The sequence below is a fragment of the Scyliorhinus torazame genome, chromosome 19 (assembly GCF_047496885.1).
Source record: "Scyliorhinus torazame isolate Kashiwa2021f chromosome 19, sScyTor2.1, whole genome shotgun sequence".
Classification (NCBI taxonomy): Eukaryota; Metazoa; Chordata; class Chondrichthyes; order Carcharhiniformes; family Scyliorhinidae; genus Scyliorhinus; species Scyliorhinus torazame.
Window position 1 is genome coordinate 71,527,280 of NC_092725.1, and position 27,422 is coordinate 71,554,701.

The 27,422-nt window shown below is 42.4% G+C and overlaps 2 protein-coding genes across 3 annotated transcripts in view; one reads left to right on the forward strand and one right to left on the reverse strand.

Annotated features, from left to right (window-relative positions):
* pnpla3 (patatin-like phospholipase domain containing 3) overlaps positions 1–27,422 on the forward strand; it is a 153,657-nt gene that overhangs the window by 23,560 nt on the left and 102,675 nt on the right. The gene's annotated exons all lie outside the window — the stretch shown is intronic.
* sult4a1 (sulfotransferase family 4A, member 1) overlaps positions 1–27,422 on the reverse strand; it is a 68,211-nt gene that overhangs the window by 13,263 nt on the left and 27,526 nt on the right. Inside the window, exons 2-7 of one of the 2 annotated variants that reach the window (XR_011936481.1) lie at positions 24,877–25,007; positions 24,334–24,414; positions 21,198–21,324; positions 18,614–18,708; positions 7,952–8,090; positions 4,053–4,171 (exon numbers count right to left, since the gene is read on the reverse strand). Coding sequence is in view for 1 of the 2 variants with exons in the window: in XM_072484523.1 (XP_072340624.1) it covers positions 7,952–8,090; positions 18,614–18,708; positions 21,198–21,324; positions 24,334–24,414; positions 24,877–25,007 (573 nt within the window). In the remaining variant the exon portion in view is untranslated. The remainder of the gene's footprint in view (positions 1–4,052; positions 4,172–7,951; positions 8,091–18,613; positions 18,709–21,197; positions 21,325–24,333; positions 24,415–24,876; positions 25,008–27,422) is intronic. The other variant, XM_072484523.1, reaches the window with a different exon arrangement.

Genomic DNA, 27,422 nt, shown 5'->3' on the forward strand with positions numbered 1-27,422 from the left:
TTAAATATGCCATCCAAGATGAAAAACGTTCCAAGACACTGCACAGAAATATCTTCCAGATGCAGAGCAATACAGGACCAAAGCAGATATTAGGTGTGATGAAAATGTTCTCAAAAAGGTTAGTTTTAATGAGTGTTAAAGGAGTAAAGGTTGATGGAGACGCAGAGAGGTTGAGGAAGGGAATTCCACAGACGGTGTCGAAAACCAAAGGCATAGCCACTATAATGATGGAGCGAAGGAGATGGAGTTGAGCAAAAGGTCACGACTGAAAGAATGCAGAATTATGACTAGTGACGATTGCAAGGAGAGGGAGAGGTAATGACATGAAGTTCTTTAAACATGAGGGTGAAAATTTTAAATGAGAGATGTTAGGGGATTGGTAGCCACAGTAGTTCAGCGGAGGCAGGGATGATGGGTGAATGCGATAGGATACAGGTAGCAAAGTATTGGGTGAGCTGAATTTCATGGGGAGTAAGGATGGTTGGCCGGTCAGAAGAGCATTTGAATAGTCAAGTCCAGAGTTGACAAAGCCACTGATGAAGGTTTTGGCAACAGATATGCTAACGGATGATATTACAGAAGTCAGCAATCATTGTGGTGGAGCAGTTGAGAGATTACAAGCTCAACTTTTCAACAAACGGGATGCTACAGTTGATCAGCTTCAACTTGAGACAATGGTACAGAAGGATGTGTATTCAGAAGTGTGAAAGACTGCAGAGAAGTTGAGAAGGATAAGGAGGTATAGCATTGGAGTTAAAAAAACACTCAAGGACTTGAGAGGAAAGGAGTTTGACGTTGGATTGATAGTTTTTAATGAGAGAATGGGTCAACAAAGATTTTTTTTGAAAACATAGTTAGGACAGTACCCGAGAAGAGGAAGCTATTTACCATGCCAGATAAAATGGGAGGCAGGAATGTATGTTGGGTGGTCAACATTTTAACTGGAAGGGGATCAAAGGAGCAGGAAGTAGGTCCCTACGTTGTGATGCAGACCTAAGTATTGAAGAACACTATGGGCCCTTCACATCATTAGCTGGCTATTCCAAAATATTGGTTACAACCACTTGAAATATTATCTATTTTATTCATATATTGTGAAAAGAAATTAGTCCTAACACATTCCTTCCTTTATATCACGTTTCTTACTCCGTTTTATTCAAAAGGAATTTAAGGAAGGAGCCAAGCCCAAAGATCAAGATGCCATTGACAGTTGGATGGATTATAGGATAAATCAGGAAATGGATTGTGTTTTAAAATATTCTATATTGTAAAAGAAAGAGAAAACTGAGAGAGCCAAGAGTTTAACACTTTGAGGCCCTGGGTAAGAATGAGTTGGAATAAGAGCTGGCGTGGTGAGTACTTCCACAATCTGAGAACGCAAGTAAAAAGAAAAGCACGTATGCTTCCATAGTTAAGAGGTAGCATGAATAAAAGAGGAAACAGAGCAGCAATAATCAGGGTAATATTAATAAAACTAATAAGACCAAATAGATCACAGTGAAGAGCAAAGAATTGGACAGTAAGGTTAAGTGATGAATCACTTAGCAAATGATCAGTTGTTTTCTTGCATCCTACTGAAGAGTGAAAATGAGATGTTAGCTCATGCTCCACTGGTGTTAGAGCAGTCTTCAAATCTTGTGAATAATAGGGAGTTAGATGAAAATTAAGAATTTTTGAAGGAAAAAGTGTTTAACACTCTGAGCACTGTAGAATCAAGAATGAACCAGCAAAGATAAGTGAAGGATGCTGTTAGTTGGGATTCTGAATGGAACGAAGAAACTATAGCAGTAATTTCCAGTGACGGCGTTGCTGCTGTGTAGCCTCAAGACAAGGAGTACAGGGCAGAGAATCGACGATCGTGTTAAATCTCTACCTCAGATCATATGTCAGCAAAGGATTAAATAAGTCCTTGCATCTTTGGAGAACTAAAAAGAAAACAATCATTTAATTGTTCTGTTGAAGGGCAATGTAGTGATTCATCTGATACATTGAGAAAGGAATGAAAATGTTGTGCATCAAAAGTGTGCAATTGAAAGTAAGTTTACGAATAGAGTGGAGTCATCAACAGAAAATATGGATGCTGAGTGGAGGAAATAGGCATAGTCAACTAACAGAATATTTAAAAGAATTCTTGGACGAAAGTGTCAAATGATAAGCCATCAACTGCAGCACAAAAAGAGTTTAACAGAAGACACGGGAGAGTGTCAACCCTAACAGCAGCTCTGGAAATATCCAATGAAATTAAGAAATGACTCGCTTAAGCGTACCAGAGTTGAACTCTAGCAAGAGCGTAATATGGCAGAACACTGGTGATCCAAACATACTGAAATAACATGGGTAATAATGGATTAGGCCACAACTCATGAGTTAACAGTGGTTTTCATAATTTTAGAAATCAGAAAGAAATTAAGACAGCAGTTGGGCAAGTAAGAGGCATCATCTTCCTTAGAGAAGAATGAACATTAGCAAATTTCAAGGACAAAGAAATGAATGAAGTGTCTAAAGAGATGGCAAACAACAGAGGTACACATCTGGGGATATAAAGAGGGATAGCACCAGGTCTAGAGGTCTCACTAAAGCCCAGAGATTAGAGGATATGACAACTGTAGCAGGAATAAGTAAATAACTTGTCAGGAAAACAAAGGTAGTTTAAATTAGCTTTATTTATATTTAATACAATAAGGTATATATTTTAGTGGGCTTAATTTAGTGGTTTTGCATAGGAAAGGGTAAAACTTTAAACAAAAGTGTTTGCACGTATAGGGCTTTGTTTCAGTTCAAACTGTTAAATGTTTATGACATGTAGGGTAAACAAGCTTTGGGAAATGATGAGATGCTTAGCAACCAGAGGTACTTTTAGGCAGAAGACCTTTTTGAGTTTAGTTTTTACCTGGAAGCCAGAGGAGAAGGAGCTTTGTAGAGAGAGAGGGAACATCTCTCAGCTTTGCTAGAAGAAAAGCCATACAATGGAGTACGGCAAGTACCATAAATCTAAAGAACAGCTGGTTAAGGAAACTAGAGAAATTCAGATAGGTTTCCAGGAAGTCTGAAGTTAGAAGAGGGTACTGTTCATTGAAGCCACCAGCAGAACTGAACAGGAGTTGGCTAGTAAGAAGACAGAAAAATATCTGGTGGTTCTTAGGTTTGTGATACCTTACCACAGACTGTGGAGCAATAGGTGAAATAATTATAGAACAATCGGTGGCTGGATCTCAGTAGTTTGTGTAAAAGCATTCAAGACAAAGGAATCCTGAAAGAAGAGTTGTAAAGCCTGGAGGTGGATCCTTGCTACAACAGTGGACAGGAAGCCTTGTTTGAGAGGATAGTTGGAAAACCTGGAGGTGGATCCTGAATGAAAACAGCTAATTGAAAGCATTGTTTGCAAGATTTTAAAGTGTGTCATTTTGAGAGTGGAGTTTGGAAACCCTCATGTGACATTTGGGGGGAATTTGAGGATTAATCCATGAAAGATTGATTGAGTGGCATTTGTCATTTGTAGGGTGTTATCCTTGAAATCTGTGATCATTTGTGAAGATAAGTGGGAGTGAAGGAGTCAAACTTTAAGTTTAATACATTTTTGATGTTGTTAAAAGCTAATTGGCATTTCTGTGACTGTTCCTTCACAGTTTTTTAAAAAAAACAAAACAAATTAGGGTCTTGTGAGCTAGAGTTCCATTCTGGCACCTTCCTGTCCAATAGTAAAACCAACTGGGATCGTAACGCACGGAGTTAAAACCACAAGAAGCTGAGAAGGTTCTTTGTCAAGGTAATCAAAATTGAGAGTTGGAGGAACTAAATTACTGTGAATATTTCTTATTCTTTAAATTACAGTACTGTCACCACTTCAGTTTCAAGACTTGAATGAAAATGTAGTTACTTCCACATAATTCTCTTTAGGTAAAAGAAGTCTGAGATAAATGGAGCGATAAGAAAGTGGTACAAGCGATACCAGGAATTAGTTTCCCATTGGAATGTATTTATCCTTTAATCAAAAGCATAAGATAAAAATAACTGAAGAAATACTATTGACTAATAAAGAACGGAATACCCACCTTGCTGTAAAATATATATGTGCAGGTTTGGATGAAAAGCCACAAAACACAAGGAAGGGCAATGGGATAACGCTAGTCTACCTTCTCACCAATTACACTAGGTCTTCAGTTTCGATGTGCTAAAAACAAAAGGGAAGAAGAAACCAAAATGCTTCAAACATAAACAAAATTTAAGGAAAAAAAACTGAAAAATGAAAGCAAATGAATGTGCAGCATTTCAGCCAATTATTTTTCACCCAAAACCTTCCTTTGGATAATTGTATATTTGTTCCAGAAATAAAAGCAAAACATGAAAAAATGTTTTTAAAAATTAAAACAATGTGAAAGCATAGGCAACTAAACTACAACCGTGATTATTATTTAACGTTGTGCGGGTATAGTTTAGCTAATCTCATCAGAAATAATCAAGGACAATTTTGACACAACAAACCATAGGAAGATCCAAGTGGAAACAAATGAACCAGAAATGTGAAGATGGGTCCAGGTAGACATTTTAGAGTTCTCATTAATAATGTATTTTGAAGTGTAATAGTATGTTTTTAAAGTTCCTGTGGTGAAATTAGATCCTGAATTCCAATGGCTCCACAAAAGAAGATGAGATCTGCTGCACCAACATCAAATCAACGTACTTCCTGATAGCCCTTCATAAAAGCCGGTGTCTGGTGCCACGTTCCATCAAACCAACAACCCAATGACATGCTCTTCAGATATACACCACACTCACTACCTGATGCCATACTCGAGCTCTGAGCAATAATGTTTGCTTTCCACAATTCAGAAAAATTGTGATAACTTTTGTTTTTTGCAACTTTTCCCTTTTCTAATGAGTAAAATGAGCAGTGGGTGGATTACTGGACTAATTGAGAGCAAGACAAGCCATCAATTCAATGGTTAGTTGTGAATGCGGAACCAAACAGTGGAAAATACCTTGTGATGAATGTCTAACAGCCTGATAAAAGTGTCAGCATTCATACAAGAACAATACCTGCTTGGGTAAAGAGACCAGAGGCGTGCCAGAATCCATGGAAACAGCGAAAGCAAAAATCTTCAGGTCATGATAAAAAGGTTAGCAAAATTGAAAGCAACGTTACAAGCAAGGTATCTGTTGAATGTGTATTTATATTCCTCATGGTGAAAGTGAAGTCACCTCACAAAGCAATCTGGAATTCATACAAAAGATATGGTCACATGGCCACCTCAGTGAAAGAATAGGTGTCCCTACCCATTGTGAATTACTCATCTTAACCACGCTGTCATGGTGAGCTGTGTTTGGGAGTTTAATGCAGCAAGGTACTGTGATACGGGTGAGTGCAGACAAAAAGGGCTGAATATTTGTGACAAATGAGGGAACATTTTTGGACCTAACTTCCCAATTCTGTCCGCAAAGGAAACTCCTGAGAACACGCACGAACAGACTCATAAACAGCTTCTTCCCTGCTGTTACCAGACTCATAAATGACCCTCTTATGGACTGACCTTATTAACACTACACCCTGTATGCTTCATCCAATGCCGGTTCTTATGTAGTTGCATTGTATATTCTATTATGTATTTTCTCTTATTCCCTTTTCTTCCTTTGTACTTCAATGATCTGTTGAGCTGCTCGTAGAAAAATACTTTTCACTGTACCTTGATACACGTGACAATAAACAAATCCAATCCAGACCACAATCAAAAATACTGAATTTAACTTCCTTTATAGCTCAGCTTAGTTGAACATGCTTCAGTTCCAAAGGCAGAAGTTGCAAATCACAAGCTTAAAGGAGGTTTCATGTCAATTGTAATCTATTATAAACATGGCAACTTCCTCATGTAGATTGACAACCTCACCACCATCCCACGCAATCCCTTCTCGTGTCCATTTGAAATCCTGAATGAGCAGAAAATTCCTCCAATTAAATCCTGAGAAGACTGAAGCCTTTGTATTCGTTCCCCATAACAAACTCTGTTCCCCAGCTACCAATTTCATCCCCCTTTTGAGGCTGAACCAGACTGCTGACCCCAGGATGAGCTTCCAACTGCATATGTGGGCCATCACTAAGATTTCCTATTTCCACTGTAACATCGTCTCCACGCCTATCTCAGCTCATCTGCTGCTGAAACTCTCACCTGTGTCTCTGTTGCCTCTAGGTTTGATTAGTTTAATACACTCCTGGCCAGCCTCCCACATTTTTTGGTCTGGAAAGTTGAGGGGATCTGTTGCTCATCTCCTTAATCACAACACGTCCTGTTCACCTGTTACCCCTGGGCTCGCTAACCATTGTCTCCTGTTAAGCAATGCCTCTATTTAAAAATTCTCACTTTTTAAGGCAGCACGTTGGCGCAGTGGTTAGCACTGCTGCCTCACGACGCCGAGGTCCCAGGTTCGATCCCGGCCCTGGGTCACTGTGTGGAGATGGCACATTCTACCCGTGTTTGCATGGGTCTCGCCCCCACAACCCAAAGATGTGCAGGGTAGGTGGATTGGCCATACTAAATTGCCCCTTAATTGGAAAAAATGAATTGGGTACTCTAAATTTACTTTAATAAAATAAAAAAAATTCTCACTCTTGTTTTTAATTCCCTACATGGCCTTGCCCCTTCCTATCTCCATCATCTTTGCCAGCTCCATGGCACTCGAATATATCTGTGCTCCTTACATTCCAGCCCCTTGAGCACCTCAGATTTTAATCACTCCACCACTGGTGGAGATACCTACAGCTGTCAAGGCCCCAAGCTCTAGACTTCACTCCCTAAACCTCTCCACCACACATTCCTCTTTGAAGACGCTCTTTAAAATCTAGCTTTTTGACCAAATTGTTGGCACTCTGACCCAATATCTCCTTCTGTGGCTCGGTGTCAAAGTTCGCTTTATAATGCTCCCGAATCGTTTGGGACATTTTATTACATTAAAGCCCCTTTATAAATGCAAATTGTTGTTAGTTACATAGATCTTTGATTCATTGTAATGGATTTATCCAAACAGATAATGGCAACCACAATTTCAAGATTAGTTTAAGCAATGTTTGTAAAATTCATATTTTTGCCTCATTTTGCAATATTTGCTAAAACAAAATTACAAATTGAACGCTGTCCGTCTTCTGTCAATGCAACTGTGTATGCTCATTTTCAATAATGTAGTCACGTTTAACTTTACTTACTGGTCAGTAAAGCTAAGCAGCTTTAAAGAATACATAAGTTGCAGCACAAGTAGAGGAAAGGCCTATTACCCGATGCTTCATTGGGGGGGGGGGGCTTCAACCAGAGAGCTCATGATCCGGCACCACGTTTCACATGTCAACACATTGCACAGGCAAACAGGGACAGGCACACTGCGCACAGACATATCCCACTCTGCCTGATCGAAAGCAAGTCCGTGCCGAAGAAGATTCATATTGGACTCAAAACATTAACTCTTTTTCTCTCTCCACTGAAGTTGCCAGACCTGAGATCAACTCCTTGTTTTTATTTTAATAGTAAGTCTGCTCCCTTTCTGTTGTTGTATTCAGAATGTTTATAGCGTGATAGATTTCAAACACACTTCTGCCATATCTAAGGAAGCTGAGGTCAGAAAAATATTTCAAAGGGCGGAATTCCATGATCAAAAAGATGGAATTCTGCCGAAAGATGCAAATGTCTCTCTGCAGTGAAAAATCAAGAACATAGTCACTGTACGCTTCTCTTAGGTGCCTTCCATGCTGCTACCCCCGGTGGCAATGCCTACTGCCACTCCAGCAAAATGTGTCACCGTGCAGTCAGAAAGGCGAAGGCCATGACATCGGCCTTCCTCCTCTCCATGAGCTCCGGCTTCTTTGAAACCCCAAATATCATTTATGTAACATTATCATTGCTTCACACAGCAACATCCATTGTCATGTTGCAGTCAAAATATCCTACCTTCTACTTTTCATAGCACTCACCTCTTCCAATAGAAAGTGCTTCTGCATTGCAGTATTGGTCCACAAGCTGATGGCAGTGTTCAATTACAGACTCCATTTGAGTCTTGTCATACGACACTCCTAGGAAACGCACCAAGAGCTCCACGGTACCTGCAAGGTTCTTCCACCAAGAGAAAAAAAAAGCTTAGTTGGAGATTATCATGAAAATCACTACCAAATGATTCTACAAATTGCTGTCCAGTATCCCTCCCAATCCAGCTCAATACGCCAGTTGACAAAGGGTAGATGTGTCAAGAAAAGGATAGATGTGTTAACAAAAAACTGGAAAGCAAATATCTAGGTTTTATTTTTGTTTGGTGAATGCAAACCACTGATGTCATTCTTCCCATGTTTTAAATTATCTTTGCCCAACGGAAACCACCAGGAATTGCAGCTAAAAATTCATTTCCACTGCTGGGCTGTGAATTGCTGCAACAGTGTCAAATTGATGGGTAGTCGATGTGGCACTGGTAGATTTATTTGAGGTATATCACCTTCCTATAACAATACATAATATTTGAAGCTCTATAATTTCCCCCATCACTCATCCACCCCCTCCCCATTCTAAACACTTTCTACATCCAAGAAAGTAGAGACTGGAGTTCAATTACAGTTCCACTCATGAGCATGTCCCAGTCTTTCCTTCAATCACCTCAGCCCCAAGCTCTTCCCATTCCTATCTCCCAACATGCCACCCTGGTGATCCAACTTAATGCATTACTGCCATTGGCTGCCCAATTTTTATTATTCCAATGAATGGGCCCAATGAAGCAACCAAGATTTGAGTTATTTTTTATTCATTGAAGGCTGTGGAAGTTGCTGGCAAGGCTAGCATTTAATGTCCATTCCATAAACCTTTAAAATCTTATTTCTTTTTTTTTACAAATTTAGAGTACCCAATTATTTTTTTCTTCCAATTAAGGAGCAACTTAGCATGGCCAATCCACCTATCCTGCACATCTTTGGGTTGCGGACATGAGACCCACACAGACACGGGGAGAATGTGCAAACTCCACATGGACAGTGACCCAGGGCCAGGATCGATGTTCACAATATTGCTTTTATGTAACATTATCGTTGCTTCACACAGTGGCATTCATTGCCATAATTAATGAACAGCTGCTGGTTGTGCAGCACTTGATTAGGTTACAAGTGGTAGTTTTTAGGTTTGTGGCCTGAACCTCTCACTCGCCTGCCGGCAGGTATTTAAGGAGGGCAGAGTGAAATAAAATCTTTGACAAAGAGTCATCCCGACTCAAAACGTTATCTCCCTTCTCTCTCCACAGATGCTGCAAGACCTGCTGAGTATGTCCAGTATTTTCTGTTTTTGTTTCAGATTCCAGCATCCGCAATAATTTATCTTCGTGAAATAGAAAGAATGGGCTTCCTGCTGGGATTTTACGTTAAAGCAGGCAATTTTCTGGCCACTTAAAGGTCGTTTCCCGACCAGCCTCAATTTTATGGCTGGCAGGAGGATTTCCTGGATGTGGGGAAAGACCGAAAATGATTGGGCTTAGGCAGGAAGTTGGGGTGGGGAGTGGCACCTCCATCAGAAGTTCCCTTTTAACTTTGGGCATTTCCCCTGGACGGGCCAGTGGCTGACGGACCTTCCCGTTCACCGTCCTGCAAAAAGCCAGGCTCTCCCAATTGGCTCCTCACCCCATGCCTTCCCTATCCTCCCTGCCCTGGGACCCTAAAATCTTAACTTTCCATCCAGTTCTGGTACTTGGGCTCTGTCGTCCTTCTCTGACCATCACTTCTCCTGTTGCTGCACAGACTAGAGAGCTGCCAGCCAATCAGATTGACAGGCAGTTCTCGAAGGTGGGACTTCCTCCCAATTGAGGTGCAGAAGTCCCACCTGCAGCCAACTGACCCCCGTTAACGTATGAAACGTATGGTTTAGCACACTGGGCTAAATCGCTGGCTTTTAAAGCAGACCAAGGCAGGCCAGCAGCACGGTTCAATTCCCGTACCAGCCTCCCCGAACAGGCGCCGGAATGTGGCGACTAGGGGCTTTTCACAGTAACTTCATTTGAAGCCTACTTGTGACAATAAGCCATTTTCATTTCATTCAAATGGCAGCAGGAGAGGCAGAGTCAGCAGGGATGTGTTTCCCACCGATTCTTCGAATGGTGGGAAGGGAAATCCCGCCATTCAAAAAAAATCTCCTGGCCTATGAATTGATCTGCTAAATGGGTTTAATTTCTCAACATGCTGGGGCTGGTCAAGAGGGATCTTTAATTATGGACCAGGGTTTAGAGAACACCAAAGTACATCATAAAGTTCACCTGACCCACAACTTTTAATAGATTTTGGTTATGGGAAGCACAAAGGCCCACTTTACAGGTGTGATGCAACAGAGAACTAAAAGTATTTTTAAATAAAAACAATTTTTATTCTATGAATCCAGTTAACATTTTGTAAACCCACAGTAAACATCTTACCAACTACCAACACTGATAACTCCCCAAAAGGATGCAGTACTCTGTCGGTAACCCTTGGTAACTTTCCTAACAACATCCATAAGCCAAAACACTTTTTTAACAAAGACAGTAGGTTTGAATTCTCCACAGAGAAGTTATCACTCTTAAATTATCAAGTGATCTAAACAACTTGTTTAACATGTAGAGAGACACCAGTATGCGTCTGCTTGGTTTGAATGCAGCTCTCCAACTGAAAGTAAAACTAAAACACAGAGCCAAAAAGAGCTTCCAACTCAAAATGAAACTAAAAAGCAGAATCACATTCCAGCTCCACCCACACAATGACATCACTGCAGCAATTTGCTAAAATACACTTTTCTTAAAGGGACATTCACATGACACTGTATTTGGAGGAAGAGTTTGCCAGTCTGGAGGAGCTAAGGGAGAGGGTAGAGCTGCCGAGGGGGAGTGAGTTCAGGTGTTTGCAGGTTAGGGACTTTGCGCGAAAGGTCTGTAGGGGTTCCCTAGGTTGCCGGGATACACACTGCTGGAGCGACTGCTGCTTCCAGATGTGGAAGGGGAGGGAAGATTTGGGGATATATACAAGTGCCTGGTGGAGCAGGGAGGTGAGCGTGTGGTGAAGATCAAGGAGAAATGGAAAGCTGAGATCAATTGGGGAGTATGGAGTGAGGCACTGCTAGGGTGAAAAAGAGAAAAAATCTGTACAGACTGTATAGTTAATTGCTGGGAAGTATGCTTCCCGGGGTGTTTATTTGCTGTAATTTGTTTTGATACATGTTTATAATAAAATATACTTTTCTCAACAAGTAACATTTATGAAAGATTTATCACTCAGGAGAAAAGAATTCTTGAAAGAAGTAATGATGACGGGGTCAAAAAATGCTGCTGATATGTGGAGGGCCACGCCATAATCTGGGCACAGTGATACTGTAATACAAAACCTCTGCCAGGGGGTGGCAGAGTGTATAAATTATAGGTGCATTTGCTAACTGCTACATCACCATCACAACTGTTTCATTTCGAACAAGGTCTTTCAGTTAATATTGCCCCCCACCACTGAACTGTCCCCACCCCTGAACAAGTCCAATTACATCACAATGGAATATGTTGCGGGATATGAAGATAGTTTTAGTCATTTGCTTTGGAACATAATATACACAATGTGAAGCAGGTATAAAAAGAGAGTTTTTGTTTAAATATCAGATAGGCAATGAAACCTAAATATCGCCTTCAGATTATTCAATGAATTGTTTTAGAATCTGTGGTGCAGTGATGTAAATTAGATTGAAACCTATTGTAACGATGTTATATTGAATAAACAGACATGTAATTCTTGCAGTCATTATCCCTCCCAATCAAAGAAAATGTTTGCAGACGTTTTTTCGCAGGATGATTGTGCTGTTTCGAAGAAGGGAGTGAAAAAACTGAAATGGTAACAAGGGAAACGTTTGAACTAAAACGTTTTAAATAAAAATTGACAGAAAAAGAAAAGATTGTAAAAACAGGAGAAAATAACGAGCAAATCTGTTCCAAAAAATGGCAGTCATGGAAGAAATTGAGGATTTCCATTACAAAAATTTGATTCGACAACTTTAAATAGAAGCATACAGATTGCACGACACATTAGTCCTGGAGCATCAACCTGAAATTTTTTTATTCTGACATCTGAAACACCATTTCCAATACTTACGAATATTTGCTCCATTTGATTTGTTGTAATAATTCATTTACATATTGCATCCTTCGTCTGTTTAAGCCAACCCAGAGACCACAATAAGGTCCTACAAACCCCAATCAGAGAGATGACCAGTTAATCTGCTATTTGTGATGTGTTAGCTGACACAGTTGGCAAACTTCCCTGCTTTTCAAATGGCATCATGGGATCTTTTACATCAACTTGGGACAGACAGACAGTTGAATTCCTTAAATGAAAAACATCACCAACAATATAGGATTCCCCCAAACCTTTAACTGCCTAGATTTTGTGCTAAAGTCCTAGGCAGGTTGAGGCTTTAACTCATAACTCTCTTACTCAAAGTTGATTGCCATCAGTGAGCCTAATCAACACTTGATTCAATGATCCTGGAGTAACTTCTTCAAATAATGCCAATTTTGAGCAAACGTTATCACACATAATTGAAATACTTATGAATAATATGCTGAGGTTTATTTATGTTGTTTTTCCTGTGGTCATTTCAGCAATGCCACAGGCCAAAGGTCCTGATGAACCATATAATTCTAAAAGAACATAAGAAAATAGGAGTCCACCATACCACACCTCGAGCCTACTCAACCATTCATTGTGATCATGGTGAACCATCGGCCTTAACTCAACTTTCCTGTCCACTCCCAAGATCCTTCGATGGCCTGAAACTCTAAAATATGATTTAAATATATTCAACGCTGGAGATCTGCAGTCCCCAGGGCTGCAGAATTCCAAAGATTCACAATCCTTCGAGTCAAGAAATGTCTCCTCATCTCATTCCCAAATCATCATTTCCCTTTCCTGAAACCATGCCTCTAGTGTTCTAGACTCTTCAGCAAGGTGAAACAACGGGCTGGCTACTTCCGCCCCGCCCGCCTCCAGAATGAGGCGAGACGGCAACAATGGAAAAATCCAGGTGAACATGATCGGAGAATCCCGCCCAACCTTTCATTGTCTACCCTGTAAAACTCTTCAGAATTTTGTATGCATCACCTCTCATTTTTCAAACCTCCATTGTGTAGAGGCGCAATTTACTCACCCTATCATAGGACAACAATCTCATCCTTGAAACCAATCTAATGAACCTTTGTTGCAATGCATCCAATGAAAGTGTATCCTTCCTTACACATGGAGACAAAACCGCAGTGTTCTAGGTGTGATCTCACCAACAGGCACCAGCTGTCCTGCACATGGCGCATTGGACTTATCAGTCGTCCCAGAACCCACTGAACCTCAGTGGAAGCAAGTCATAATCGATCCTGAGGGACTGCCTAAGAAGAAAGAGAGACTGGTGAGTGCTTCCTAATTTAAATTTAGACGGTATTTATTTTATAAATAGTGATTTTTTTTTTTGACAAGTTCTCACCAAAACCCTGTGCAACTGTAGCCAGACTTCTTTATTCTTGTACAGTAAATCCTCATTTTAAGTCCTAGATATGTTCTTTAAAATTGTGACTTGTAAGTGAAACAACTTTTAAGTGAATCAACGGTTTCCATAGGAATCAATCTATAAACTACAGTTAGGTTCTTTTGGACGTTTCCCATCTGGAAAAACTTGTCAAAATCAAGGATGACATCAGCCAGGCTTGGTGGGTCTTTAGATGATGGGTGAGCCCAATTCTGGAGCCACACATTGTGTCGCAGTGGGGGCACGTTGTTTTATGGGGAAGTGGAATTCGTAGCCGCGGGTTGGCTTTGCCGTCACCATTCCGCCTTGCAGTCTAGTCAGTGAGCTCGAAGCGGCTTGCGCCTTGGTGGACCAGGTGAAGTCATGCCAGGCGTTCCACAGTGTTCTCATCCCAGTCAGTGGTGTTAATGTCGCAAGTATATTATACCTTTTCCTTTGGCCGCATTGGCCAATGGAGAGCTGGGAGAAGAGAACCTACCGAGGAAGGGGTTTTCCAGGCAGCCAGATGCAATAGCCTGTCTATCGGAGTTGATTCCACAGGAGCAGTACTTTGATGCTGTTAGATGCTGCTTTATGGCAGACGCTAGCATTGATCCAGTGGCGAATTCATTTGACCCCAGGATTAAACTCGAGCACTGTGGTGGAAGCTCTCAAGGATCTTAAAATGGCGTCGACAAACAGTGCAGGAAAACCTATTCACAAGTTGAAATACTGTGCAGTAAATGTATATACTATACATTCCCTAATACAAATAACTTTTTTTTAAAAATCACTATTTATAAAATAAATAGTCTAAATTTAAATTAGGAAGCACTCACCAGTCTCTCTTCTTAGGCAGTCCCTCAGGATCGATTATGACTTGCTTCCACTGAGGTTCAGTGGGTTCTGGGACGGCTGATAAGTCCAATGCGCCATGTGCAGGACAGGTGGTGCCTGGGAGGTCAGGTCGACTAGTACTAGTTGTTTAGAGGCTTGTGCACTTTCTCAGATGCCTCAACTTTACCACGATGTATTCCTGAAGAAGTTTCTCCATTTGTTCAGTGCCTTCCCAAATGAACTTTCCTTATTTGTCAACTACAAGGGATTCTTTGCTGCCCTGTAAATCATGACTTTCGTCTTTGGTTTACATTCCTGTCCCTCAAATACCCTCATCCTGGGTCGACTGAAGGCCGAGCAGGCACATTGGAGACAATGATTAATTTTGTCATATATGTCTGCCTTTATCAAGAGGAGGCTTTCAAGATATTGAGAATGATCTATATTTTCCAGGATCTCACGGTTGATCTTAATTGATAGGGAGAGCCAGTTGAAAAAAGACCTTTTGTCTTCAAGGTGTTTAGTGAAAAGCTGACTTTCTGATAGGTTTTCTGAATGAGCACACACATGAGCGTCTTCTGCATACAGGTCAACGACTGCAAGTTGGAGTGATTTTGGTTCTGGATTGAAGGCGGAAGAGGTGGAACAGCCAGGTCCTCATGGAGTTAATAGAATGAAGGGGCAGGATCGGCAATGACTTTGAAACATTTATCCAGAGAATAATGGACAGTTTTCTTTTCTTCGGTTGGGAGATATCTGATAGCAGTTAATGTCATCATTGATTCCCCTGTTCACTTTGGAGCTGCATTCTCTGTTCCGTCCGTCCTTGCAGACGATTTCCCTTGTTTCTTGTGGAAAGCTCTTGACAATCATTTTATTGCTAACATCCAAGGGGGCGGTGTTTCAACAGTGGGATTTCTTCTTCAGCCCATTGCATTCCTATTTACATCAAATCCACATTTGAGAATTATTCTCCATGGGTGTAACAAACAGGAGGGGAAAGGGGGGGTGGGTGCAAATGAAACTGTCCTGATTTCCCGACTCTCTACCCATCCATAAACAGAGAGGTGTTTTTTTTATTTCCCCCTTTATAAATGGTGGCAGATTTTCTCCAACCCTTAAATTTTTTAATGTTCCAATTCTTCGTAGAAATCATAGAATCCATACAGTGAAGAAGGAGGCCTATGGAGTCTGCATCAACCCTCTGAAAGAGCACACCAGCCAGGCCCCCATCCAATTCCCTGCAACACCATAATCTCACTTAACCCACACTTCTTTGGGCATTAAGGGGCAATTTAGAATGGCCAATCCATCCAACCTGCACAGCTTTGGACTGTGGGAGGGCAGCACGGTGGCACAGTGGATAGCATTGCAGCCTCACAGCGCCAAGGTCCCAGGTTCGAATCCCGGCCCTGGGTCATTGTCTGTGTGGAGTTTGCACATTCTCCCCGTATCTGAGCAGGTTTCACCCCCACAACCCAAAGATGTGCAGGGTAGGTGAATTGGCCACGCTAAATTGCCCCTTTATTGGAAAAAATGAATTGGGCATTCTAAATTTATTTTTAAAAAGCTTTGGACTGTGGGAGGGAACCGCAGCACCCGGAGGAAACCCACACAGACTCAGAGAGAATGTGCAAACTCCACTTGCACAGCAAACATGAGGGAAGTTGAAAAGAAACGGGCTGGTTTATTTTTTTATACATACACATGTGAGGGGGTGTTTTGCAATGTTCACCCCTTCCAACACTCATACAACAAACGGGGGAATAAGGAAAAAGGAGAAGGGTTCAAGGCACGAACACAATAAAGATAGAAGTATCGGTTTTACATGTGTTACATGAGTCAACTGGAATGTTCCTTCAGAGGAGAGGTTGGCTGATTGTAGAATGCTTAGTCTGTCAGGAGTGAGACTTGCATGACAGGAGAAGGCACGTAGAATGAGTTAGTTTGGAGGCACATGTTCCGGGTTTCCAGCAGCAGGCAGGTTTGACGAAGGTCCCGAGTTCATTCTGCTGCCACTGGCTGGATGGTAAACAGTACCGGCTGTTGCCTGGAGCCCTTTTCACCTTGAAAGGTCAGACAGTAACTGCTGGAGTCAGGTTCTTATAAAGATTATCACAATGCAGCTTGGGGAAGGTCATGTGACATTCTCCTCAATGTTGGACACAAGATGTATGTTCCCAAGGCTGGAATCTAGGTGTTTAATTAGAGTCGGAATTCCTTTTGTTTTTTGTGACAAAGGTGTCGCTCTCTTTGTTTAACCCGTGGTGTTAGGATTGCTAACGCTTTAGCCTTATACACCATCGTGGGGGATTACGATTTTCCTTTGTGTGGAGTTATCCTGACCAGACTCCTGATCTTGCCCGTTGTTCCCTTGAAACTTGCAAGGCATCAGGTGATTGGCTGAACAGCAATTCTCCATTTTTAACAACACAGGAAAAATACGAACTTCATAAAATAATCCAGTTGATGAATAAATATATTTTTTTTTATGTCTCGACCGTAACAATGGGACACAAGCAATTCCACCAAGTGAGCCTCCATCTTCAAAGTCAACTTATTTTGCTACGGTGATTATCTCCCCCTGAACTTCGGGGACAACATTGTGAAATCCTCTTGAGGTTGTTGACACATTCAGGTCACACACAATTCATACTTGACAATGTAACTTCATCTCATGATCAGCGATATTGTCATTGTTCTGGAGGATATTATAGGCATGCCAAAATTCCCTGATTGTTGACTTATTCTCACCATTTATTTCCTGGAGAAGGTGTTATATAAATAATTGGCCTTGAATGTCACTCTTGATCTTGACCCAGGAAGTCTCAGGACTTCATTGCATGGCATAAAAAACACCATAACATAGAACATACTGTGCAGAAGGAGGCCATTCGGCCCATCGAGTCCACATCGACCCACTTAAGCCCTCAATTTCACCCATCCCCGTAACCCAATAACCCCTCCTAACCATTTTGGTCACTAAGGGCAATTTATCATGGCCAATCCTGCATGTCTTTGGACTGTGGGAGGAAACCGGAGAACCCAGCGGAAACCCACGCAGACACGGGGAGAATGTGCAGACTCCGCACAGACAGTGACCCAGCAGGGAATCGAACCTGGGACCCTGGCGCTGTGAAGCCACAGTGCTATCCACTTGTGCTACCATGCTGCCCAAAAACATTTTGCAATAAGTTACTAAGTTTAACAGGATGATCTGGGACATTATTGAAGATAAGCAATATCTTCAAGTAAATATGTTCTCAGGCACAACATTACTTCCTAGTTCTTTCAATTAAGTTCCGACCCATTTTTATTGAACACTTCTTTCAGTGAGTAGTTACCTTCTTCGATCAGTCTTCAAACAGACAAGTAATTAATTGGCCACTTCAGTATCCACGCTATCCGATTCACCAAGGTACTTTGATGTTATGCAAAAGCAACACCTCTTAAAATGCTTGAGCCAACCATGAAGAGTACAAAACTTTCAGAGTATGAAATCTTGCCCTGTTCGCTCTTGTTGTCAGCATACAGGCTTTTAGCTTTCGCTTGAATGGCCATCATAGTTCTTTCAATTAAGTTTCAACCCATTTTTATTTCAAAACAGGGAATCTTAGCTGCATGCTTAAATCACAAGCTTCAAAATGACCTCAAACAACTTCAAAATGGTGACTCTGCCTCTGTCCATTGAAGCTCCACAAGGTCCACTCCTGGCGCTCCAAAATCAACAGAGGCTTGCAGGCCTAGCACAACAGTGACTGCTGAGAAAATGACAGCAATCTTACCTCAAGATTCCTCTCTCACTGCTGAGATCAAGGGAGAGTAGCCTGCTCGGCATTCAAACAACGTTATGCTGAACGTCATGACAATCAATGCATACATTCATCCTACTGCAGACCTGATGTTAAAGCAGAACATTTATCGGAGGGATGATAAGCGAGGATTTACTGTATTCCAATCCCTTTGCAATAAATGCCAATGTGCCATTTGCCCTCCAAAAAGCTTGTTGAACCTGCATGCCAACTTTGCATTCATTGTACAAGTACACCCAAGCCTCTCTGACCATCAACATTTACAGGTTTCGGCACCTTTTAAAATAAAATCTGCTTTACTATTCTTACCGCCAAAGTCATTTTGATAGATTTGCATGTTTCCCAATGGATGGAAAAGGCTACCTATTTTTATTTCACACTTTCAAAATCACTTTGCTTTGGTCATATGCTTCGACCGCATTCTATCCCAAGCAAAGGAATGACCTACACAAGACTTACCTTATGCATATCTTCATACAGAAGGAAGAGGACATTGGAGTCCATCCGATGCACCCAGAATTCTTGAACATGTTCAAACCATGAACCATAACCCACTGCAAAAGTGATAGACATGTTAGCAACTTCGAAACACTGGTATTAACATATTAAATATTTGAGGATCTCTCAAAGAAGCAATTCTGCACTAAGAATCGGAAAGATAAAATTATAGTATAGTTAATTTCTATGAAAAACTATGATGAAGTATGAAATACTTTTATTGATCCATCTCCAATTTCGCTCTGTAGCATTTAATCTTCAGCATTTCTTTTTTCCAAAAGACAAACTAGAAATCTCTGAGATTACTCCAGATAGGAAAACAAAGCTCTTGGGCTGGATTCTCCGCTGTCGGGATGCTCCGTTTTGCTGCAGCCGGGGGTTTCCCGAAGGCGTGGGGCTGACCCACAATGGGAAACCCCATTGACCAGCTGCATGATCGGAGCATCCCGCCGGCATGTTGAACCAGAAATCTGGTGTGGCGGGACAGAGAATCCAGCCCATTATTCTCTAGAATGAATATGGAATTCAGCAATAAATTAATTTTTGCACAGTGTTTTTCTTTTAATATTATTCTGGGCAGCAAAATTGAAATCAAGACCTCTGGTAGCTGCTTATGAACCCAGTCTTAACTTATGCTGTGCTTAATTATCCTGTAAAATGTAATATATCTGCATCAAATTCCTCTACCTGCTCTCTTTCGTGGCAACATTTACCCATGTCCAAAAATATAACTTTTAAAAAAACAAATAAAAAAATTTAGAGTACCCAATTAATGTTTTCCAATTAAGGGGCAATTTAGCATGGCCAATCCACCTAGCCTGCACATCTTTGCGTTGTGGGGGTGAAACCCACGCAATCACGGGGGAGAATGTCCAAACTCCACACGGACAGTGACCCAGAGCTGGGATCGAACCTGGGACCTCGACGCCGTGAGGCAGCAGAGCTAACCACTGTACGACCATGCTGCCCTCACCATCCAAAAATATAACTTGTCAGGGAAATTGGATACAAACATATTAAGCATTTATATGTTTCTTCTAAATCCATAATTTCCAGGCTACTTCATAAATTTAAGAAATCATTACGCAATGCTGCAGCAAATTCTGTGCACTCACCCTGTGAAATTTGGTAGACAAGCCCAAGTGCTAAATTTAGACGGCAACCAATGCTCCAATCGGATTTTTAAGTGTTTGTGGAAGCGTACTAGGAGTGCGCACATGGCTTAGTTAACCCTAATTCCCGACATTTTTATTTAAATCGATCCCACAATGAATTCTATAAAGTTGGATTCACTTCCGGTTGGACTGTTCATCTATTTAAAAGGGGCACTTATGGGCCTCCGAGCCTTGAGCTGATCACTTTGATTTTTGTGTCTAACAGATTTCTATATTTAGTTGTTTATTTGACTTTTTATTCGGCAGTTTCTCCGCTATTGTTATTGGATCGGTTTATTGTGCTGTATGTTATATTCTTTCTTATAAGGCTCCTTTTCCACTGATATTGGACTACAGCATTGTTGCTGTCAGCATTTACAAATATTAGCTGTAACCATAATGCTAACGTGGGCACTTCATTGAGCCTGCCAATATCCGTCATCTGTCTTAGGTACAGCTTGACCTGCTTGGCAAACTTCCATTGCTGATCCTTCAAAAAGCACAAGGAGGGTAATTATTAATGGGAAATTTCCATACTGCAGTTTGTCTCTGTGCCAAAATATGGGAATAATGAAGAAATAACATGATAAAAGAGCAAAAGTATTTTGACAAAACAAACAATCTTCACACAAGATCCTTAAATTCCACATCTGTATTCTACTGACAGTCCTAGATGTCCACATTCAGTAGGTAGGTAACGTGACGGGCAGCACGGTAGCACAAGTGGATAGCACTGTGGCTTCACAGCACCAGGGTCTCAGGTTCGATTCCCCGCTGGGTCACACTCTGTGCGGAGTCTGCACATTCTCCCCATGTCTGCGTGGGTTTCCTCCGGGTGCTCCGGTTTCCTCCCACAGTCCAAAGATGTGCAGGTTAGGTGGATTGGCCATGATAAATTGCCCTTAGTGACCAAAAAGGTTAGGAGGGCTTGTTGGGTTACGGGGATAGGGTGGAGGTGAGGGCTTAAGTGGGTCGATGAAGACTCAATGGGCTGAATGGCCTCCTTCTGCATTGTATGTTCCATGTTACTGTTTGGGAAGGTATACCAGAAATTAAATGAGATATATCGAAGTGAATTTAATCAGAGTTTCATTGTTGTATTAAAGTTAAGATCCTACCTTTATCAAAGTCAGATCCAGAAATGAACAGGCATAGATCCAACATTTAGAGGGTGTTGTCATTTTTTAGAATTCATCTCGTCTAATTTCTTCCCCAAAATTGATTGGGACTGATTAGAAAATCTAAGCCAGTATATTTGCGAATTGCAAGTTAAATTCATGTTGCGTCTCAGTTGAATAACATGTTATACGGCCGTCTGATTGAAAACCCTCTTAAACACCTTCACTTCTTGAACAAGCTAAAGTGGTTAATGAAGCATTTCAAACACTTACACTTATCATTCATGAACCGCCTACAGAATTCCTGGAACGTTCCTCTGTAGCTCATTGTTCGTAAAGAACGATGAAATTGATAGTAAGACACCACCAAGTCTTTGGGATTCCTGGCCATGCATATGACCTGCAGAGAGAAAGTTGTGCAACAAATATCTTTGGGGAAACCAAAAATAAAATGTTCATTTGTAATCTGCCACATCAGTAATATCCCAGTTTAAAAAGATAAACAGGTGCAGATATATATTGCTTAGATATGAATCACATTGAAACAAAATTTCAGTCCCAAAGTTTCGAGTCAAAGTGAAGGGAAGAGAGCAGGTGGATCAGCCACTAACAACTAGAATTTGGCAGAATCCCACTCAAGCTATTTTTCAGTAGTAGGGCTATGGTAGGGTGGTCTAGGGTCAGGAGGCCTTTGGCAATGCAGCCTCGTGATCTGCAGCTGCCTGACTTAACATTTAAAAGAGCAGTGTGGGCACTGGGATCATATTAGATAGTTTTCTGTAGATGGTAACTTGGACATGGACTCCTCCAGTGATATGCATACCACAGGGGAGATCCATTGTGTAGCATTGTGGTCCCCAATGGAGCATGTAGCAGTTCTAGAAACATTAGCACTGTTCACCCTCATGCAAAGCCCTAAGTGTTATCTTTGATTTATTTTCATCATATTGGGCAGGTAGCCGTCACACTCCACCCTACTTCTCGTCAGGCTTGCAGCTAATTAGAAAATCCATGCTTCTCTTTACAGGTCTCATAAATTAAAGCTGTCATCTTGGCCAAGGTAGCAAAGAACCCTTGATGCACAGATGACCATATCCTGTTTTGGTGTGTTCTTATGTCACAATAAGGTTTTCCCTTATCCTTGGAGTGACTTGAGATAGTCAGTAGACAGTTTTTCTTGAAATGATTAAGAACAGTTTACAAAGACATCATGGGAAGATCCTCTTCTTTGAAACAATCTGCGCTGCGCCTTGCTCTCTTGGAGCCACTTGGTTATCTGACCCTGAGGTTAGGTTCACATTATCACGAGCATCATTGTCTCATTAACATAACCAATAACCCTTTACATATCCTGACAAAATGCTCTCTAATTAATTGAGGGCCACAATCCCTTAAATAAGAGCTATTTGCTAAGAATACTATAACACATTGATCTCCTTCGTTCAATCAAGTCATTGCCCCATGTGAATAGAGAGATAAAACATCTCTAGGGCCTATGGTTCTCCTAAATAATTCTATTTTAATCGGAGTCTTTCACTTGCCACATGAAAACTCAAAGATAGCTAGCCTGAAAAGCTATAGGCCCAACATCCAGTGAAGTGTTAGGCCTAGGCCTTGGTGTAGGGTCCAGCTTAGTGCCATTTGGTATATTGGCTTGCTGCTCTTTTGCCAGGCGGGTGATACTGCAATTTCTAGTAGACGCTTCCTTTGCTACTTATTTTTTAAGGCACCAGATGACTACAATAAGGCCAGTGTAAATTATTTTGAAAGGCCGACACCCAGATATGCCAGTTCCTGCTCTAATTCACATCCCCATCAATTGCAACAGATGTGTGCCAGAAGGAAAGCAGAATTGTTGGCCCCGACGTCTTCCTCCTTTTACTGGAAAGGAAGGGAAAGATGCTGAATGTATTAGTGAATACGGCAAGCTTGGTAGGCTATGAATGGCAACATGGCACAATGTTTTCCAAAGGCTACAGGTGAAGGGAAGCTGCTTCCAATAACCATCCCCACCATCCCATTATACTGGCATTGGAGGCAGTCCACAGTAGGTTCACTAGGTTGATCCCGGGTATGGAGGGATTTTCTTACGTAGGCTGGGTCTGTACTCATTGGAGTTTAAAAGAATGAGAGGTCACCTTAAAGGGGTTTGATAGTATAGATGCTGAGAGGTTGGTTTCCTTTGTAGGACCAGAGGGCATAATCTCATATTAAGGGGTTGATTATTTAAAACAGAGGTGGGGGGGAGGAATTTCTTTCCTCAAGTCTGTGGAATTCTTTAGCATGGGTTGTTAAGTATGTTCAAGGCGGAGTTAGAGAGATTTTTAATCAGAAATGGAATCAAGAAGTACAGGGATGTGGTGTGAAAGCGGAGTTGAAGATTATCACATCAGATCAGTCGTGATCTCATTGAATGGTGAAGCAGATTCAATGGGCCAAATGGGCAACTTCTGGTCCTTTGATGTGAACTTATGGTATCTGTGTGAACAGTAATCCACTGCTGTTTGGAAAGAGAAAACAATCTCCGATATATTCAAAAGGAAAAATGACTTATGAATGCACATCTAAACTGAAGTTGATTTCCAAAATTTATGAACTAAAATAAATATTAAGCAACTGGGGCGTCATTCTCCGACCCCCCGCCGGGTCGGAGAATGGCCGTTGGCCGCCGTGAATCCCGCCCCCGCCCCCGCTGAAGTCTCCGCTGCCGGAGATTGGGCGGGGGCGGGAATCCGGCCGCGCCGGTTGGCGGGACCCCCCGCTGGATTCTCCGGCCCGGATGGGCCGAAGTCCCGCCCAGGAATTGCCTGTCCCGCCGGCGTAAATCAAACCTGGTATTTACCGGCGGGACCAGGCGGCGTGGGCGGGCTCCGGGGTACGGGGGGGGGGCGCGGGGCGATCTGACCCCGGGGGGTGCCCCCACGGTGCCCTGGCCCGCGAATGGGGCCCACCGATCCGCAGGCGGTCCTGTACAGTGGGGGCACTCTTTCCCTTCCGCCTCCGCCACGGCCTCCACCATGGCGGAGGCGGAAGAGACTCTCCCCACTGCGCATGCGCGGGAAACTGACAGCGGCCGCTGACGCTCCCGCGCATGCGCTGGGAAACTGACAGCGGCCGCGGACGCTCCCGCGCATGCGCCGCATTTCCGCGCCAGCTGGCGGGGAAACAAACGCCATTTCCGCCAGCTGGCGGGGCGGAAATCCCTCCGGCGTCGGCCTAGCCCCTCAATGTTGGGGCTAGGCCGCCAAAGATGCGGAGCCTTCCGCACCTTTGGGCCGGCGCGATGCCCGTCTGATTGGCGCCGGCTTTGGCGCCAGTCGGCGGGCATCCCGCCGTTGGGGGAGAATTTCGCCCCTGGTAAGTTCAAAGAAAACTGTTCACATTAACAGGTTTCAGCACTGTATTTTACCTTCGACTGTCCATTGTGCAGGTCAGTTGGCAGGAAACGATATGGCAAGTGACTCTTAATGAGGCGAGGCGATGTCAGTTCCTAAAGACAAAAGTAAGATCAATCTGCAGCAATCTATTTTTCTAAACTGAACAGATTTATTAAGCTTCTCTTTCCATTGGGTCCTGCTTCTTCATCCACAGTTTCTCAAACTGAGGGCAGGAACAGGAAACCAGTATCTAATCATTAGGATAACATTCCAAGTTGATCTCCCCAACCCTGCCTTGTAGGGAATCACTAAAAAGTGAAAAGTACCATGAAAAGCTCATCCATACAAGAGAGACACACCTACAAAAATGAGAAAGGGACAGACCGATACAGGGAGGTGGGGGAGATAGTGGGATGGAGAAAAAGAGTAAAATATTCGAAAGAGAGGGAATACCTAAAGAGCAAAAGATTTTTGCAGGAGAATGGGAACTGGAGTGACTAGAAATTGCTGTACAAGTATGATTCATAGCCCACTTACTGCCGATTAACAAAAACATCCGATTAAACTACTCTTACCTTAATGATATCAAGGCCAGGCTGAGGGTATTCCAGGACTGGCAGCTGCTCATCAATATTCATTATTCCAATCTCATCTGGGTCAGCATCCTGGTTCACCAAGTACACCAACTCCTGAAGCAGACTTGTTCCTGTCAACAAACCACACCAGGTGATTATGTAAATTTGGAGTGAATTGACAAATTCATGCTTGATATTAAGGTGCATACTTTCAAACTGCTCCCTAAATCAGCAGAGCTTTGAATGCTCTGGTCCAAGGCCTTCACCAAAGTTGCTCTTCAACCAGTCTCCAGAAACTGTATCAAAATGATTTAAGTGACAACTTGCACTCTGATTCCCTAGAGTGAAGCACCTTCCGTTTCAGATTACAATACAGCATAGATCATAGAATAGTACAGCACAGAACAGGCCCTTCGGCCCTCGATGTTGTGCCGAGCATTGTCCGAAACCAAGATCAAGCTATCCCACTCCCTGTCATTCTGGTGTGCCTATCCAATAACCAATATGGAAAACAATGGACATGAACGCAACCATTCTAATCTATCCTGGTAACATTCCTTATGCTTTTTTATATATCTGTAATCCAAACCAAAGTACACAAATCACAATCTTTCAAAAACAGAATACAATCCAATTTATCATTTTTCCCCCTTTTTCTCCCCTTCACACCCCTCACTCCCTCCCAAACCCCCCTGCACATCTTCCCCCTTTATTCCCCCCACCCGATGGCGACAAACAAATCCTTGAATATGGACAAGAACATCCTCTATCATACCGAGAATCCCTCCTCTAACCCTCTCAGGGTAAACTTAAATTTTTCCAACTTAAGAAACGCTGCAACATCCCCCCACCACGCCGACACCCTCGGTGGCTCCACCATCCTCCACCCTGATAGAATTCACCACCTGGCAATCAGAGTAGCGAAAGCCACAACATTGGCCCCCTCACCTCCAGTTGCTCCAACACTCAGAAGATCGCCACCAGTGGGCATGGCGACATCCTCACCCCACCATGAACTCAAGACAGTACCTCATAAATCGAGGTCCAAAAGCCCCCTAATCTCAGACATGACCAAAACACATGGACATGATTTGCTGGCCCACCTCCACATCACTCGCACATATCCCCTACCTCTGGGAAGATCCTGCGTCATATGAACCCTATGCACCACTTTAAGCTGTACCATGCTCTTCCTCGCAAAGGAGGATGTCACCTGGTGCAGTTTTACTCCAAATCTCCTATCACAATTCCATTCCCAGCTCTTCCTCCCACTTCTGCTTTATCTCCTCAATTGACACCTTCTCAGTATCCACCAACCACACATAAATGTCTGGTTTCTCCACCCCCCCCTCCCCCATAAGCTCGCCCTGTGTTGACAACTTGTCCAACAAAGTATGCTCTAGCAGTTGAGGGACCAAGGATACCGCCTTCCGCACAAAGTCCCACACATGCATATACCCGAACTCACTCCCCCTCAGCAACTCTTTCAACCTTTCGAACCTCCCTTCCACGAACAGATCCCTAACCCACTCCACTCCTTCCCTCTGTCAATGCCGATACATTGCATCTAGCACTCCTTATTCTTGTCAGTTCTATAAAAACTATTTTCAAAGAAAGGAATATAACAAAAAAGGGGAACTGGTATGACATCATTTATGATGAGAGATTTCATACTTTCAGTATTGAAGAGAAAAAAAGCTTTTAATTTTAGTTTTGTTCTGGAGAGATGCATTGACTGGTTTTCCATTCCATGCGCTGATACATCACACATACGATTCTCAACATGAAGTTACCAGTTTAAGCATGCCAATAGGACAATGGGTAGCACAGTGGTTAGCACAGTTGCTTCACAGCTCCAGGGTCCTAGGTTCAATTCCCGACTTGGGTCACCGTCAGAGCGGAGTCTGCAAGTTCTCCTCGTGTCTGCGTGGGTTTCCTCCGGGTGCTCCAGTTTCTTCCCACAGTCCAAAGATGTGCAGGTTAGGTGGATTAGCCATGCTAAATTGCCCTTAGTGTCCAAAAAGGGGAGGTGTATTTCCTGGGTTACAGGGATAGGGTAGAGTCGTGGGACTTAAGTAGGGTGCTCTTATCAAGGGCCGGTGCAGACTCGATGAGCCGAATGGACTCCTTCTGCACTGTAAATTCTATGAGATTCTATGAGGACAGGAAAACAAAAGCAAGGCAAGGAGATTTCCCGGAGGAAGTAAAGAAAATCTCAAGAGGTCCACCCGATCTCATTTTCTAGTAGCTTTATAGGTTTGGGAGCGGCTTGTCCATCCATTTTCTGGGTTGTGAATGATTCATCTACCGAGTGAGAAGATTGGGCAATTCAAAATGAACACAATGGTACTCAGCTGAATGAATGTACAGCAAATCCAGATTATCGATCAGGAATGTGATTGATGTAAATTTGCATTCCAGTTACAACAAATGGAATTTATAGTTAATCCCAGTTTAGTGTAACTCAGGATCGCAACCTAGCCTGAAATATCGTCTTCTTTGGCTGCTTTAGATCAGAAGAAATCTGTGATAAATATCAAAAAGGG